Here is a 19,230-nt window from a genome sequence, read left to right as displayed (position 1 = left end):
GGGACTTTTTTTCCACTGGCCACCAATGTAAGAGGCATTCTTCCTCCTGACCACCAATGTAAGGAGCATTCTTCCCACTGACCAACAATGTAAGGGACATTCTTCTCACTAGCCACCATTGTAAGGAGCATTCTTCCCCCTGACCACCATTGTAAGGGACATTCTTCCCACTGCTCAGCAATGTAAGGAGTATTCTTCCCCCTGACCACCAATGTCAGGAGCATTCTTCCCACTGACCACTAATGTAAGGAGCATTCTTCCCACTGACCACCAATGTAAGGAGCATTCTTCCAACTGACCACCAATGTAGGGATTATTCTTCCCACTGACCACCAGTGTAAGGAGCATTCTTCCTGCTGCCCACCAATGTAAGGAGCATTCTTCCCACTGACCACTATTGTAAGGGACATTCTTCTCACTGACCAGCAATGTAAGGGACATTCGTCTCGCTGGCCACCACTGTAAGGAGCATTCTTCCCACTGAACACCAATGTAAGGATTATTCTTCCACTGACCACCATTGTAAGGGACATTCTTCCCACTGACCACCAATGTAAGAAACATTCTTCCCACTGACCACTGTTGTAAGGGACATTCTTCCCACTGATCACCAATGTAAGGAGTATTCTTCCCACTGACCACTGTTGTAAGGGACATTCTTCCCACTGACCACCAATGTAAGAGGCATTCTTCCCACTGGTCACCAATGTAAGGGACCTTCTTCCCACTGACCACCAATCTAAGGAGCATTCTTCCAACTGACCACCAATGTAGGGATTATTCTTCCCACTGTTCACCAGTGTAAAGAGCATTCTTCCTGCTGCCCACCAATGTAAGGAGCATTCTTCCCACTGACCAGCAATGTAAGGAGCATTCTTCCCACTGACCAGCAATGTAAGGGACATTCTTCTCGCTGGCCGCCACTGTAAGGAGCATTGTTCCCACTGAACACCAATGTAAGACTTATTCTTCCACTGACCACCATTGTAAGGGACATTCTTCCCACTGCCCAGCAATATAAGGAGTATTCTTCCCACTGACCACCAATGTAAGGAGTATTCTTCCCACTGACCACCAATGTAAGGAGTATTCTTCCCACTGACCACCAATGTAAGGAGTATTCTTCCCACTGACCACCAATGTAAGGGACATTCTTCCCACTGACCACCAAAGTAAAAAGCATTCTTTTTGTGTCAAATCCAATTGGGACTAATGGTATCTATACACATGCAAATTTGTCAAAAAGGCCAACAGGTCTTTTCATTCTGATGTTAGTGTAAAGGCCCGTACACACTTGACGGAAATCGGACGAAATATCCTCCGATTTTTCTCTCTCTTGCTCAGCCTTCATTACCGTTTTTAGTTGACAGTGCATAAATGTTCACAAAATTTCTCCTCCGATTTTTTATTTTTTTTGGGACATTTGTTCCTAGACTTCCGGGTCGTCAGCAACTTCAGATCATGCGTGGTCTTTCCTATCTGATTTTCCACGGACGTACTGCATACACATTAAACGAAAATTGGTCGTCTGGGGACGGACGATAAAAATTTTGGTGTTTGTCCCTCCGTTTTTTTTTGTTGAAAATGTCGGCATCGGCTGCTGAAAGTTGTGTACACACTAGCCGAAAATCGTATGATATTACCTCGGACGGGAATTTTCGGCAGATTTTCTACTAGTGTGTACCCCACTTTAGTACCCACTGCAAATTGTGTCACCGGTTAACCGATGGTACCTTATCTCAATTCATAACATTCACAATTGTGCATATTTTGCTGATTTATTGTTGTAATTATTAACTGCACACAATGCAATCTGCACACATCTATACTACAGAGAGATACAATTAAACTCATTTACTAAAGCAGTTGTGCATTTCCACACAATAAGTTGTGTGAGTAAACACTTTAATTGTTCGATCACGTGCAGATGAAATACAGTAAGTAGAAGGAAGGGGGATGGAATTTTAAATTTTGGAAATGCATTTGGAAAGAGTTTGTCACAGTAAGAGATGTAAAACAGCTGAGCTGGTTGTTACCAGCTCAGTAGGTCTCATGTATTGGTGTTCCATGAAGTATACAATAGTCATTTTATTGGTAAGGAAGTTTTTTTTTTCTCCTGTTGGAGCAAATTGGATCATCCTGCTTTGTATCTTTTTCCTTTCTCTAGTTTCTGTGCCTTTTGGCCCCGAAACTGTTTATCCAAAGTATGAGATCATCGAATGCTGCCTCGCCTCTGATGGTTGGGTGAGATTTGGTGAGGTCATTATTGTGTTAAGCCCCGTACACGCGCAACGATTATCGGCTGACCGATCGTCCGTCTTTTGTCCAGAGTTGTATTTTGTTGGTTGGAATGTGCCTAGACTGCACACGAATTTTCTCGGCCAACAAAATTCTACTTCAGAAGTGATGTCATGTGTTGGTTTGCTTTCTTTGTGTTCTTTCTTCACTGAGCATGCCCAGTCTTGCTCATCAGATTTTTCCCTGTCGAAATCTGTACTGACTGCACGAAAATTGGCCGTGTTTTGACGGCAGACAAAAATTTTATAGCCTGCACACCAGATTTTTTTCGGCCGAAAAGTCGGAGTCGGTTGTCGGAAGCATCATACTAACAAGCTGAAAATCAGCAGATCGGTCGTCGGATGAAAATTCCCGATCGAATTTCGACGTGTGTGTATGAGGCTTTACTCACTGTTCTACTTGCTGGAGAGGAAGCCGTACATGAAGGGCTGCTGTGGAAGTATCTCTCTGCTTCTGGTTCATCTATTTTATGAATCTTGGCTTCCTCCACCTCTCTTGCTGCTTTTTGAATATTCCTCTGCCAGTCATTGGGGGGGGGGGGGGGGGTGTATCAGTTCTGACTTGCGGGAGCAAAATCCTGCCTCTACCAAGATGGTCATCCCCATACAGGGACAGTGCAGAACAAAGCATTGTAGGTCAGTATTGGTGAACAGATCAGCTGCAGTGGGACCACAGGCAATACTGGTGACTAGTCCTTTGACTTTTGTTCAAGGAGTAACTTTCACAGCACAGGTCCCCTTTTTCAATTCCTCAAATAGAAGCTGTAAACTTTTTCTTTCCATGTATGTTTGTTTTTTTCTCCACCTCACCTGTATTGTTTAAAATTTTAAGAGGAACATTCTATATCTTCCTTGTTTGTTCAGATAAATTGTATGGTGATTTCCTGACGTGGGACCTGGAGCAGACGCTGTCCCAACTGCCGCTGAAGCCAGGGAAAACGGCAACTTTTACTGTCTTCATCAAGGTCAAACTGGACTTCTCATGCCAGGAAAATCTCTTGCAGGATCTCAATGATGGTAAGGTGTCTGTGTGTATCGCTGTCTTAGTTCTGTTCTTTTCCTCCACCTTTGATAGCTCTCATTTATAGAAGTGTGCTTTATTAATGGAAACCTGTACTGAGAGAAATACAAATGCTGCCCCTGCTAACCTCTCCTTCTGAAAATGCTGGTTACTTGGTTGCCATTAGTGAGTAGTAGTTGGTCACATTCAACTAGACTTGTTCTGTAATGTTGGAAAGCTTTTATAGCTTCTCCAAACCACTTCTTCCTTTCTAATGAGTGTCAGAAAACATACCCCAGCATATACAGTGGGGATCGAAAGTTTGGGCACCCCAGGTAAAAATTTGTATTAATGTGCATAAAGAAGCCAAGGAAAGATGGAAAAATCTCCAAAAGGCATCAAATTACAGATATGTCAACAAAAGTTATATTTTATTTCCATCATTTACACTTTCAAAATGACAGAAAACAAAAAAATGGCGGCTGCAAAAGTTTGGGCACCATGCAGAATTTATAGCATGCACTGCCCCCTTTGCAAGGCTGAGACCTGCCAGTGTCATGGATTGTTCTCAATCATCGTCTGGGAAAACCAGGTGATGTCAATCTCAAAGGTTTTAAATGCCCAGACTCAGCTGACCCCAACAATCAGCACCATGGGATCTTCTAAGCAGTTGTCTAGAAAACTGAAACTGAAAATAGTTGACGCTCACAAAGCTGGAGAAGGCTATAAGGAGATAGCAAAGCGTTTTCAGATGTCAATATCCTCTGTTCGGAATGTAATTAAGAAATGGCGGTCATCAGGAACAGTGGAAGTTAAAGCAAGCTCTGGAAGACCAAGAAAAATATCAGACCGAGCAGCTCGCAGCATTGTGAGAAAAACAATTCAAAACCCACGTTTGACTGCACGATCCCTCCAGAAAGATCTGGCACACACTGGCGTTGTGGTACACTATTCCACTATAAAGAGATACTTGTACAAATATGGTCTTCATGGAAGAGTCATCAGAAGAAAACCTCTTCTACGTCCTCACCACAAAAATCAGCGTTTGAACTTTACAAATGAACATATAGACAAGCCTGATGCATTTTGGAAACAAGTTCTGTGGACCGATGAGGTTAAAATTTAACTTTTTGGCCAGAATGAGCAAAGGTACGTTTGGAGAAGAAGGGGCACAGAATTTAATGAAAAGAACGTCTGTCCAACTTTTAAGCATGGGGGTGGATCAATCATGCTTTGGGGTTGTATTGCAGCCAGTGGCACAGGGAACATCTCACGAGTAGAAGGAAAAATGGATTCAATAAAGTTTCAGCAAATTTTGGATGGTAACTTGATGCCATCTGTGAAAAAGCTGAAGTTAAAGAGAGGATGGCTTCTACAAATGGATAATGATCCTAAACACACCTCGAAATCCACGGGGGATTAAATCAAGAGGCGTAAACTGAAGGTTTTGCCATGGCCTTCACAATCTCCTGACTTCAACATAATTGAAAATCTATGGATAGACCTTAAAAGAGCAGTGCGTGACAGACAGCCCAGAAATCTCAAAGAACTGGAAGACTTTTGTAAGGAAGAATGGGCAAAGATACCTCAAACAAGAATTGAAAGACTCTTGGCTGGCTACAAAAAGCGTTTACAAGCTGTGATACTTGCCAAATGGGGCAGTACAAGATATTAACTCTGCAGGGTGCTCAAACTTTTGCAGACACCATTTTTTTTTTCTGTTATTTTGAAAGTGTAAATGATGGAAATAAAATCTAACTTTTGTTGACATATTATAAGAATGTCTAATCTGTAATTTGATGCCTTTTGGAGATTTTTCCATCTTTCCTTGGCTTCTTTATGCACATTAATACACATTTTTCCTGGGGTGCCCAAACTTTCGATCCCCACTGTATCCCTACAAGTAGCATCAGCACCTTAATCTAGCCATCCCTGTATGGTGGTGGGGGCCTTCAACACCATCTTGTCTTCCATATATAATGTTTTACCATCTGTACCCTGGCAATTTGACAATTTAAACCTTCAGCCCTGTAAATCGAAGGTTTAGCACGTGTTGCAGACCTCCAGGCACAATAGAATGGGATTATGGTTACATAGTAGTTGAGGTTGAATAAAGACAACAGTCCATGGTGGTCGATTAAAACTGAAGAAGTGGCTTGGAGAAGCTGACAAACGTCTTCAACATTACTAGAAACCATTTGCTACACTGTGGGACTTTTAAGGTGCCCAATAATGCAGTACATGTAATGTACTGTTATGTTTCTTCTGTTTAATATAAAATGATTAAAACATGTGGCAAATTATGCTTAATAGCACTTGAGTTTTGTATATGGAAACATACAATACATAAAAAAAATACATAATAAAAGTCCTTCATAAGTTTTACGGCATGTCAGTAGTCATTCCCTTATGTTTAAGCTAACTTGCCTCCTCGGTGTGGACTAGGGCCTGGTTCACGACGTGTTTTGTGCATCTCTAACCCCACTTCCTCAGATTCAATAATTATCCAAGTTTGTGATCAGGAGCCTTGGGACCACCCTGCACACCTAGCCTCCTCCTGGGAGGAGGACCAGCAAATGAAACCTATGAAATACAAGTTCAGCCATCTTCCCTTCCAAGAAATAGGAGGAACATAGCCAACTGTCTCAATACACGTGATCACCTAGTTTTCTAAATCCAATGCATGGCCCTCCAAACTTCCTAGGGTGGAGACATCTCTGGTCATCAAATGCCTACAATTCAACAGCCATGTCGTCAAGAAGATTATCCCTCTTTTTCTCATAAGGAGGAAGAATCTTCTTAACACCAAGGCTGTCCAAGGACTTTTATGTAACTTTTTCATATATTGTATGTTTCCATATGCAAGACACAAGTGCTCTTAGGCATAATTTGCCATGTTTTAATAATTTTATAATAAATAGAAGCATTTTAACAGCACATTACACATATTGCATTTTTGGGCACCTTAAAAGTCGCATGGTGTAGTAGTAAATTGTTTCTGTTATTGGTAATTTAAGAGATGCTTGAGCCTATTGCAGCAACCCTGGCCAAACATATATATATATGTATGTGTGTGTATATATATATATATATATATATATATATATATATATATATGTATGTGTATATGTATGTATATATATATATATATATATATATGTATGTGTGTATATATATATATATATATATATATATATATATGTATGTGTATATATATAATACATATATATATATATATATATGTGTATATATATATATATATATATATATATATATATATATATATATATATATAGTTTTTTTTTTTTTAGATTTTTCCAGATACTTATCAGATTTTTTTTTAATCTTCCCATTTTCCCCACCATTTATCTGATAGATTTATATATATGTATCAGATAAATGGTGGGGAAAATGGAAAGATTTTGAAAAATCTGAAAAGTATCTGGAAATCCTGATGGAAGATATAGGATAAAATCGAGAATGTGGATCTTGTCGTATAGAGAGACAACATCGCAACAATGAAATGGGTGGGTGATTGGGAGCAGGGGGTGGGATAGGAAGGAGATGGCTAGAAGGGACATGGGTCAAATTATATTGGTTAATTATGAGATGTATAGTTGCGTTTCTTGTCCTTTCCTTTGTTATATTATTGTTAATTATAAAAATTAATAAAATATTTAATTAAAAAAAAAAATATATATATATATTTATATGTGACCAATTGCTATTAGTCACTGTATACCATGACCTGGATAAATGAAAACCTGATGTATTTTTTTGCCATTCTTGCATCAGTGCTCTCTGTTACTGTCAGGAACGAGCATGTTGCCAGTGAAGTTAAAATTCATCATCTGCATGCCTGTTTGAGAAAATCGAGAATGTGGATCCTAGCGTTTAGAGAGACACTTCGAAACTATGAAATAGGTGGGTGGTTGGGAGCAGGGGGTGGGATAGGAAGGAGATAGCTAGAAGGGACATTATATTGGTTAATTATGAGATGTATAGTTGTGTTTCTTGTCCTTTCCTTTGTTATATTATTGTTAATTATATTTTACAAATTAATAAAATAATAAAGTAAAATTAATAAAATATTTAATAAATCTAAAAAAGAATATATATATATATATACATATATATATATATATATATATATATATATACACATCATATATATATATATATATATATATATATATATATATATATACATACATCATATATATATGTATGTATGTGTATATATGTGTGTGTGTGTGTATATATATATATATATATATATATATAGAAAAATAAGTCGCGCTGCGTGATGTGGGTAAACAAATCAATGTCCAAACAAATGAGTGTCCCAAATGTCAACTTGAGTGACGTTGAAAACAGTGAATAACTCCACAGTCTCTTTAGGAAATGCGCTTACCAAATAGCCACTAAAAATCAGCAAGATTCATGAGCCAAGATGTAGTCACAGATCTGGGAGATTGGAGTGATCAGAGTCCTCAACGAATGGTGTTAATGGTGTACATAAAAGAAAAAAACTTAGTTTTTATCATAGTGTGATACCGTACAAATAATGATCAAAATTCCACCACCAAAGGAAATCCCTTATCAATTGTGCAGCAGCTCACCAGATAGATGAAATTATGGTCAGTGATTATCCCAGTGTCAGGGAACAAGATAGAAAAGGAACCACCACCGATTGCAAAGCCTCTTACCAAAAGTTAATTTAAATAAGCAGACAAGGTCAATCCAGAAGAACCAAGAAGCCAAGAATGTCACTCAAATAGCACTGCAAGCCTCTTACCAGACGATAAAATTATCTGTGCAGTATGATCTCTTAACGCCTTCCCATCATAGGTATAGCTTCATGACCAAACGGCATCGATAATGTTGCTGTGAACTCAGTGCCAGAGTGTGATGCACCAGCCAGAGTAAAAAGAGAGAGCGCCAATAGTGTGATACAATCTTGACAGATTTATTAAATAAAGGAAAACACTTACAAACGAAGAAGATAAAAACGTGAAGGATGGGAAGCCGCCGGCCGGACGGCAAAGCACATCCGTTCCTAGGATAACTTCCGGGATGACGTCAGCACGCCGCGACCTGACGGCGTTTCGTCCAAGAAGACGTTATCAAAGGTGCTTTTTATTTATATACATGTGACAAATTACTATTATTATAAATATATATATTTAAATGTGACCAATTACTATTAGGCACTGGATAAATGAAAACCCGATGTATTTTTTGCCATTCTTGCATCAGTGCTCTCTGTTACTGTCAGGAACGAGCATGTTGCCAGTGAAGTTAAAATTTATTATCTGCATGCCTGTTCTGGAATATATTGAAGCAATTGGGTCATCATAAAAGCCAGGGAAATAGCATTTTCAGAAGGTCAGCAGTCGTTGCCTTTACTATCCAATTCCATTGTAAACTTCTTGCTAATTTAAAAGTAAGGATGCGAAACTATGTAGATGAAAGTTTTTCATGCCATTGTGTCTTTGCTAATCATTTCCCCTGAAAGAATCATTGTTTCTAAAAAAAGTTTGTCTTTTATTCCTGTGATACCATGCAGAGTAAATGGTACGGTGAAGAGCTTTTACTCTGAGTATAAGTTTGCTTTAGGAGCCTGAATGTGAGAAATGTATATACTTAGGTGTGTAATTCGTAGTACTTGGAAGACAGGTTATCCTAGCAGATGTAAAACGCGTTAGTATACATCAAACCTCTGCAGGGCTCTCCTGTGTACTGCTACACTGAGACAACGGATGCATCAATTTCCTGTTGTATGCTGAGCTGTCACGTTAATGTACAGTCACACATCATATTCATACTGGCAGCACATGCTGATAGCATTCTCAGTTTTATTGCTTTAAAGAGCCCCTAAAGGTACAAATCTTGTATTCTGGTAACTATGTGGGGTAATACTAGTAATGATTCACTATATGAATTCCTTTTTTTTTGTATCACATGCTTTTATTTCTATTTTCTGCACATCGAGCTGTCCTGAAAAAGTGACAGTTACATGGATTGGGACACGCTGTATGAGACTGCCGATGGGTGCTTATAATGCTCATCTTTTTTATTCTTATTGTTTAAACCTTTTTTTCCCCAAAAGAAAAAAGACCTCTTACTTTAACTGCGTAAAAAGCGTTCTCTGGAGTTAGGCTTTGATTTATTTGGCTTTAACCCATTGGCACCAGTGTAACACATGCATGCATTGTTGCACGAGTTGGCCTTCTTCCGAGGTCCCTCTCTGTTGTAGAGGTTGGAAGTGCATTCAATATTAAATTTCCAGCACAAAGACTGAACTGTCACTGACCGCTCCAGGTCGCATTTGATTGGTGGATGTCAATCTGGAGGAGTGGGCATTTCTAGACAGGCTGTATTTGCATGCAGACTGCCTTAGGTAAGCCCGTAGGTATGTGGCGGTGTGTCTCCATTTTTTGAAAGAACAGAAATCCAGGGAATGAAAGGAGTGGGCCAGGGGCGGCTAGGCTGGGAAGGAAAGGGCTAGGTGATGTTGCATGTCCTTCAGCCAGGAAATTAGGTGGGCTCCATCTAGCTTGCTGCAGTTTTTTTTGTACATTTTGAGAAACTCACAATGTGCATTGAAATCAGACTAATTCTGCAGTAATTTAAAGGGCAACTCCACTTTCTCAGGGAAATAAAACAGCAAATAAAGAAAAAAACAATACAGCGTATACAATTCACAAATCATATCGTAATTGAATTTTATTAAAAATTACCTTTCCTTTTCAATCTGCAACTGTTGTTATTTTCTGAAAATGCAATGCAATATGGCCGTCTGGAGCTGTTCTGTACACAGAATGTATACTGACCACACCCCAAGAAACATAATTTCCTGCTTGTGTGATTGGCTCACCAATTTTCCCAGAAATCTGCACTAAGAGAGTCAGATTTCTGGCATCCCCTGCAACAAAAATGTCTTTTTTTTTTTGATGAGATCCTCCCAATAGGAACACGTCTAAAGGGATGCAGGCTCAGCAGATTTCCTCATTAGAGCCCTGCAGCTGCCACAGCTGATAGATTATGAAACCACTCCCATTACACCCACTCAACACAGAGGAACAAACAATGATTTCTTCAGAATAACAAGGTAGGAATCTACAACAAAGTTTGTTAAATTCCTTGCAATGTACAGAGATCATCCAGGGGAATGTTTTTTTCTCAACAAAAGTGGAGTTGCACTTTAAGTGCAGGAGAGGTGCTGGTATAGTTGTGCCAAACTGAAGGGAAGGATTGATTTTGATTACCCATCACTTTCTGTCTTTGTGACAGCCGTCACCAAGACAGACAAAAAAGGTGAATCTCACACACCAAAAACCAAAACCTGAGCGCAAAGAAGCGCCCATCACTCAGGTGAATAAATGGAAAATATATAAGGGGTTAGGTGACAAGTAAAATGTCTAATGCAAATGTTAAACACAAATCAGAACACAACATAAAGTACTAACGTATAAAATACTGGCATGTAAAATCAGTACACATGGGTGGCCCAAAAAAACTAAACATGAGTAAAACTAGCACTATAGCCAGGTCTGCTGCTGGATAGGATGGAGTGGGAATTACATCTGTATGAATAAGACTAAGGTGAAGGGGAGACACAGCGAAAAGACCATTGCATAGTACCACCAATAAAATCACTTTATTTGAACAAAGGATTCTACTCACAAAGAGTATAGCATTGCACATAAGGGATCTCTCCAAGATGGAAGTGGAGTGACAACAATTCAGTCCACATTCCTTGTCATGGGTGAAGACAAGAAGAGCGGAATCAAGAGGGCTGTTCCCCGATAGGCTGTGCTCGACACTGGGAAAGACTCATTGGAGCCGCACTCATCTTGAGATCCGGTCGTTCCAGCCCCCTGTGTGACATCACCACTTGGAGCATGCGCAATATTTATTCAGAGGTTACTTTCTCTTCTTTAGCACCAGGAAACAGTGAAAAAGGGTATAGTCAGGTCGATAATTATTGGGACATCGACACAATTCTAATCTTTTTGGCTCTATACACCACCACAATGGATTTGAAATGAAACAAACAAGCTGTGCTTTAACTGCAGACTTTCAGCTTTAATTTGAGGGTATTTACATCCAAATCAGGTGAATGGTGTAAGAATTACAACAGTTTGTATATGTGCCTCCCACTTTTTAAGGGACCAAAAGTAATAAGACAATTGGCTGCTCAGCTGTTCCATGGCCAGGTGTGTGTTATTCCCTCATTATCCCATTTACAAGGAGCAGATAAAAGGTCCAGAGTTCATTTCAAGTGTGCTATTTGCATTTGGAATCTGTTGCTGTCAACTCTCAATATGAGATCCAAAGAGCTGTCACTCGGTGAAGCAAGCCATCATTAGGCTGAATAAACAAAACAAACCCAGCGGAGAGATAGCAAAAACATTAGGTGTGGCCAAATCAAATGTTTGGAACGTCCTTAAAAAGAAAGAACGCATCGGTGAGCTCAGCAACACCAAAAGACCCGGAAGACCACGGAAATCAACTGTGGAGGATGACCGAAGAATTCTTTCCCTGGTGAAGAAAACACCCTTCACAACAGTTGGCCAGATCAAGAACACTCTCCAGGAGGTAGGTGTATGTGTGTCAAAGTCAACAATCAAGAGAAGACTTCATCAAAGTGAATACAGAGGGTTCACCACAAGATGTAAACCATTGGTGAGCCTCAAAAACAGGAAGGCCAGATTAGAGTTTGCCAAACAACATCTAAAAAAGACTTCACAGTTCTGGAACAACATCCTATGGACAGATGAGACCAAGATCAACTTGTACCAGAGTGATGGGAAGAGAAGAGTATGGAGAAGGAAAGGAACTGCTCATGATCCAAAGCATACCACCTCATCAGTGAAGTATGGTGGTGGTAGTGTCATGGTGTGGGCATGTATGGCTGCCAATGGAACTGGTTCTCTTGTATTTATTGATGATGTGACTGCTGACAAAAGCAGCAGGAGGAATTCTGAAGTGTTTCGGCCAATATTATCTGCTCATATTCAGCCAAATGCTTCAGAACTCATTGGACGGCGCTTCACAGTGCAGATGGACAATGACTCGAAGCATACTGCGAAAGCAACCAAAGAGTTTTTTAAGGGAAAGAAGTGGAATGTTATGCAATGGCCAAGTCAATCACCTGACCTGAATCCGATTGAGCATGCATTTCACTTGCTGAAGACAAAACTGAAGGGAAAATGCCCCAAGAACAAGCAGGAACTGAAGACAGTTGCAGTAGAGGCCTGGCAGAGCATCACCAGGGATGAAACCCAGTGTCTGGTGATGTCTATGCGTTCCAGACTTCAGGCTGTAATTGACTGCAAAGGATTTGCAACCAAGTATTAAAAAGTGAAAGTTTGATTTATGATTGTTAATCTGTCCCATTACTTTTGGTCCCTTAAAAAGTGGGAGGCACATATACAAACTGATGTAATTCCTACACTGTTCGCCTGATTTGGATGTAAATACCCTCAAATTAAAGCTGAAAGTCTGCAGTTAAAGCACATCTTGTTCGTTTCATTTCAAATCTATTGTGGTTGTGTATAGAGCCAAAAAGATTAGAATTGTGTCGATGTGCCAATAGTTATGGACCTGACTGTAAATCTTCCCAACAGACAGCAATACAGACATGACAAGGGTTTCAAGTCTTCCATTCTACATCCAATACTATTTTTTTATATATACAGTATATATTTATATACTTTATTTGAATACAATTTTAGTACCCGGTGACAAGCAAAAACATCTGATGCCAAGGTCCAGGAGCAGTAGCCTTTTCAATCTTTTAGGTAATATAACTTGCCTCAGGTTGTCTTGGAATCTTAGATTGTCTGACCCTTTTATTTCTGGGAGGAAGCGATTTGAGGAATAACAACTCTAGTAGAGCAAGAAAATCTGTTGAGAACTAACAGCTTCATAATTGTGTCATGAAAGGAATTGGGGATGCCAAAATAAGGAGGAAAGCATAACTTGAAAGACTTGGCCAAGATTTTAAAAGGACCAATTTAATATAGTACAAACTTAGCTGAGGGCATCTAGAGGTGAAGGTTTTTTCATTGAATTCCAGACTTTATTTCCTGACTGGAAGTCAGGAACTTTGAGCTAACCATCTACAAATCTTTTTTATCTGGAGGCAGAATTGGGAAGGTTCTTTTATACTTGGGGACCAAATTCTGCTGAAAGAGCTCTACATGTTGGTTACAGCAGGCATGTCATAGGCCAGTGGGATAGGATCCAGGGCCTGCGGTGCATAACATAGACTACAATGAATGGTGATTACCTGTTATTAGAGTGAATAGAATTATTATGGGCTAACTTGGCATAGTGCAGGAGAGACCCAGTTATTATTGTGGACAGAGACAAGAGAACCGAGGTACGACTCCAGTGTCTGCATTATTCTCTGTGTTCGGATATTTTTTTTTTTTTTAAACTGCTAAGCAGACGGAAATTGCAGAGATGTCCATGGGTTTACAGTGCATTCTCCAAAACCGGGAAGTGAGCTGGACTGCCCTGTCTGAGACAATATGAGATGGCAGGCCGTGCAGTCTAAAAATTTCTCAGATGAAGACTGGTACAAAGGCTGCGACAGAAGGAAGAGCGGAGAGTGGAATGAAGTGTGCTATCTTAGATAACCATCGTCCACAACCCAAATGACTGTGCAGCCATTGGAGAGTGGAAAAGCAATGATAAAATCATTGGGCAGATGTTTCAAGGGTTCCTTGGAAATTGGAGGAGGCATCTGACCCACAGGTGCACAAGCAGTGGGCACAGATGATATAACCAGCCACAAAGTCTTTAGCGTTGTTTTTTTACTCCTGGCCACCATTAGCAATGGGTCAGAAAGGAAAACGTCCCCCAGATGACATGCTGTTTGAAACTATGAGCTCATTGGAGGATTTTGGTAGTATCAGGGTTTTTCCTGGAGAAATTTAAGTTTTTGTGATGGAGGTCAATGCTAGAATCTGAGCAGGAGGAATAATGGGCCCTGGTTGAGAAGAGGTCCCTCTGTTGTAGAGGTTGAAGGAAGTAGACAGATCAATGGCTCAGGTATTGCTGGAACCAATTTTGTATGTAGTGACAAAATGAAAGCAGAATTGAGATATTGTAGATTTGTTCAATCTGTAAAAATGGTCAGACATTATAAAGAACCCTCAAGAAGATACTGCCGTTCTTTCAGGGCCAGCTTAAAACCAAAGAACACTTAATCTCCGATGCCATAATTATTTTCTAGAGGTGTACATTCTTTTGCCACAGACAGTCTAAGACAGGAGTAAAACACCAGCACCCACAATGGAAATGTCAAATTTTAAGTAGAAGGGTTTAGTTGTGCCTGGCTAGTCTATTTAGGACGGCATATTCAGAGTGTCAATTGCTTCCACAGCCTCAAGAAGCTTGTTTTTGGCATTGCTGTCCTTGTGGGTCTGGGAAATGATAGGAGTCACCAGGGAGGCATTTTATGTGATAAACTGATGATAGTAGTTTGTGACCCCAGGACTGTGTTGCTTTCAGGCTGGCAGGAAGCAGACATTCAGTTGGAGTCCATCCTTGGAGACAATTTATCTGATGAAGGGTAATTCTTCCTGCTTGAAAAAGCACAATTCCTGCCTTGACGTAGAGCATGTTTTCCCACAGGCGTTGTAATACAATCCATATTTGTGCCGGATGGAAGAATAGACAACAAAAAAAGTTGACTAGCCAGTGAGGTGGATTCTAAAATGAGGCACTTTTTTAAAATTTTTACAAAATATATTTGTAGAATGCCTGCAACTTGGAAAATGAGACTGGGTAGATTTTTGCCATGAGGATTTGTTCATTCAAAGAACAGATCGACGTTAAAGTCAAAGGAGTGGTGAGGAGGCAAGGTGTCAGTAGCATGCTTCGAGAAGGCATCGAAGAATCAACATATGCAACCGGAACCTGCAGGGTGGTCTGAGCTTGGGCCAGTGTAACTACGTCACAATTGGTTTTGTGGAAAATGCTGAGAATGGCAGAGGGGCCTCCAAACCGGCACTTGGAGGGTGGACCAGTTTATGGTCCGCAGGTGCTGCTGCAGGCCTAGTATGATAGAGGTGGTAACCTTTGCTAGAAGCAGGGAAGGGAAGCATCCACATATTTAGATTCATTTGGACAGGGAACAAAGTAGAAGCCCTGCTGGTGGCAACGCAAGCCTTCATGAAACTGGACATCAATTTGAATAAAGATGGAAATTTTATTTTTCAGGAAGGAGGTTGATTAACAGGATCCGATAATCCTTGCTAAAATGTGAATGTTAGGGCCTCATTGTTCAAGGCCAGTTCAGCCTCCAGGGCACATAATTGGATTGCATACTGGCTCAATCTAATGCTAACCGGGCAGAGGAGGGCACTAACATGGGGGGAGGTATGTCTAGGTTCATCAGACATGCAGTGAAAAGTAGCTTGGCACACTGGGAAGTTGTAGACCACCCACTTTCAGGTACCAGTATAACCTTATTCAATGTTGTGCAATTTACCTGTCAATGGTCATAAAGGTATGGCTGATTGTTGTATAATTTTAATTTTAACTTTGCATGCCTTTTACACTTTACTTTTTACAAGCAGGCCAAGCTGTCCATAAAAAGTGATGGCTGCAGGTTGGGACAAAAGTGGCTTGGCTTTAGTAGCTGCCGCAACAGATTTGAACCATAAAGGGCGTAAAAGGTGACCACTGTAATCACCTCGTAGATTGTTCTAGTTTATCTGGGCATGGACACAGCACATATTAACCTAAAGGAAATTTCTTTGCTGCCCCTTCTCATTAGCTGCAGAACAGAAGCAGGTAAAAATCTGTAGTTTACTACATTTTCTTGGAATTCTTATAATTGGCCTGAAGAGGACTGTGGATTTTCTCAATACAAGTGGGGTATTACTTTAATCCTCACTGTCACAATACTCTCGTTCATTGCGGTGTGCCACCATGAGATTCCCAGGTCTTTTGCCCAAGTTTAAATTGAATTCATTAGAAAGCGTATACCTGATATTTATGACACCACCAAAGATCTTTCTGTGCAGTAATGCATTATTTTCTTTCTATTTTTTTTCCTCTTTTCCAGTTCTCGCTGTATCCGCATTAATTTATCACTCGAGCAGCTATTATAAACTCGGCTAGTTAAAGAGCTTTAATGTGCCTATTGTAGGAATCTGACTCCAGGATGATAAAACGGCACCCTTCCATTTTTCGCTCCTTAGCGCCTCTGTTATATATTGAGTGCGGCGGCAGTCGCTGGCAAGGTTTTCGCTTCTGCTTTTGTCTGATCTATTGTTGCTGTCCGTAGTGGAGTTGTCAAATCTTGTAATTTTCTTCCATGGAATGAGCTTTGTATTTGCTGAATCCCATAGAAAAGAAAGTCTGTTATAGTCTAACACATCTCTACAAACATATATATATATACCGTTTTTTACTTTTTGAGCAGAAATTAGATTTTTATTGTTACAGGGCTGAAAAGGAAGAGTGAGAAAATGTGTTAAAAACAGGATTGGTTTGCCCATTGCATGCAATTAGGTGTAGTTGAGCATGTGAAATGTCTTGAGACCTTTTTAAATGTTTAACCACTTAAACCCCGGAAGATTTTACCCCCTTCCTGACCAGGGCCTATTTTGCGATTCGGCACTGCGTGAATTTAACGGACAATTGTGAGGTCGTGCGACGCTGTACCTAAACGAATTTGACGTCCTTTTTTTCCCACAAACAGAGCTTTCTTTTGGTGGTATTTGATCACTTGTGCGATTTTTTTATCATGCGCTATAAACAAAAAAAGAGCGTAAATTTTGCAAAAATAACAATATTTTTCACATTTTTTTATATGAAATTCCCCCAAAAAATGTAAAAATCTAAATTTTTTAACATTTCAGGCCAATTTGTTTTATGCTACATATGTTTGGTAAAAAAAAAAATCGCAAAAAGCGTATTTTGATTGGTTTGTGCAAAAGTTATTGCGTTTACTAACTAAGGGAAAGATTTTGGTCATTTTTGTTGTTTTTTTTTTTTTAACGAGTAATGGCGGCGATCTGCGATTTTCTTTTTGCGGGATTGCGGCGGACAGATCGGACCCTTGACTGACATTTTTGACACTTTTGGGGTTGCCAGTGACATTACTACAGTAATCAGTGCTATACATATGCACTGTTACTGTAAAAATTACACTGGCAGGGAAGGGGTTAACTTTTCTGAGAGGGAGGGGTTAAGTTTGTCCCTAGGGGCGTGCTTCTAACTGCTTCTAGCCGCCTGCCTTTCTCCCGCTGTAACGGACAATCGGGAGTGCCCGGCGATCGCTTCCTAGAGCCTCACAGGCTAGCGACGTAGACCTACGTCGCTTTGCCTGTGTGGGGCTGACTGCCGACGTAAATTGTCGTTAGGCAGTCGGCAAGTGGTTAAAATAAGGCTTTTGTATCAATATTTTAATGCCATTTAAAAGGTTGGTCCAAAACTGAGATTTTATTTTCTCTTGCATCCTCTGACAGATGCAGCCACTTCATAGTTTTCTCACAAATGGGTAATGCGCCCTCTACAGGAGTAAAACTAGGCAGTGAAACTCATAGAAAAAACTTACACACGATACGAAAATCGGAAGGGAAATTTCATCCGACGAACGATCTGCCGATTTTCGGATTGTTAGTATGGTGCTTTCGACAGCCGATTACGGATTTTCGGACGACAAAAACTGGATGTGGAGGCTATAAAATTTTTATCGTACGTCAACACAGCGTCCGATTTTCGTTTAATTAGTACAGTTTTCGTCTGAAAAAAATCTTAAGAGCAAGACTAGGCATGCTTAGAGATGAAAGAACACATACAAAACAATCCAACACATGACATCACTTCTGAAGTAGAATTCTGTCGTACGGGAAAATTCGGACGACAGATCGTTCCATAATCTGATCGTGTGTACGGGGCTTTAGGGGCTTTAGGGGCTGTCCCATCAGACATTACCCCAGACACATCGTGCTTACTAATCAGTATCTTGCTGCCTAGTTTTAGGAGTAGGACCTAGGTTTCCCTGCTGGGACTCCGGTCTCAGTTTGTTTTCTTTGAGAAATGTTCAGGCCTTTTCACTAAAGGGTCAGGTTACTCCTTTCCCTGTGAGGGCACCTTCTACTAGAGCGATGAGTGCCTCTTGGGCTTTTCACCATCAGGCTTCTGTGGCTCAGGTATGTAAGGCGGCAACCTGGTCGTCTGTGCACACTTTTGCAAAATTTTACAAGATTGACTTGATGGCATCCTCGGATGCTTCCTTTTGCTGCAAGGTTTTGCAGGCTGCTGTTTGTTGAAGAGACATGTTTTCTCTTCGTGGGGTGAATTTTTGTTTTCGAGTTAGCTTCTGTTGGTTGACCTTCTGTTGCCCTGTTGGCTACATTTTATTCTGGCCTTGATGGATCGTTACCATTTTGCTGGTTGCGTTTCTTCCCACCCCTCATGCCTACACTGCTTTGGGACGTCCCATTTGTGAGGAAACTATGAAGTGGCTGCATCTGTCAGAGGACGTAAGAGAAAATAGAATTTTTGTAAGAACTTACCGTAAAATTCTTTTCTCTGAGTCCTCTGACAGACGCAGCCCCCGCCCCTCTATTTTGGGGTTGGTTATCTTTTCCTTCACTGCTTGCTATGAAACTGATTAGTAAGCACGATGTGTCTGGGGGTAATGTCTGAAGGGACAGCCCCTAAGGGTGTGTCTAGTGAAAAGTTTTTTCTATAAGTTTCACTGCCTAGTCTTACTCCTGTAGAGGGCGCATTACCCATTTGTGAGGAAACTATGAAGTGGCTGCGTCTGTCAGAGGACTCGGAGAACAGAATTTTATGGTAAGTTCTTACAAAAATTCTATTTTTTAACAAATGGTGTAATTTTACCACCTGACCGTTTCTTCCCTTTTTCGGGGCCCCCTATTGGTAGGATCTGAG

The 19,230-nt window shown here is 40.4% G+C and overlaps 1 protein-coding gene across 1 annotated transcript in view; it reads left to right on the top strand.

Moving 5' to 3' along the window:
* TRAPPC9 (trafficking protein particle complex subunit 9) overlaps positions 1–19,230 on the top strand; it is a gene marked incomplete at its 5' end in the record, with an annotated part of 911,701 nt that overhangs the window by 202,319 nt on the left and 690,152 nt on the right. Inside the window, one exon of the mRNA XM_082257414.1 lies at positions 3,162–3,314. Coding sequence (XP_082113540.1) covers positions 3,162–3,314 — 153 coding nt within the window. The remainder of the gene's footprint in view (positions 1–3,161; positions 3,315–19,230) is intronic.

The sequence above is a fragment of the Pelophylax lessonae genome, assembly GCF_965119305.1.
Source record: "Pelophylax lessonae genome assembly, chromosome: 5".
Classification (NCBI taxonomy): domain Eukaryota; kingdom Metazoa; phylum Chordata; class Amphibia; order Anura; family Ranidae; genus Pelophylax; species Pelophylax lessonae.
This window is presented reverse-complemented; position numbering and strand designations above follow the sequence as displayed.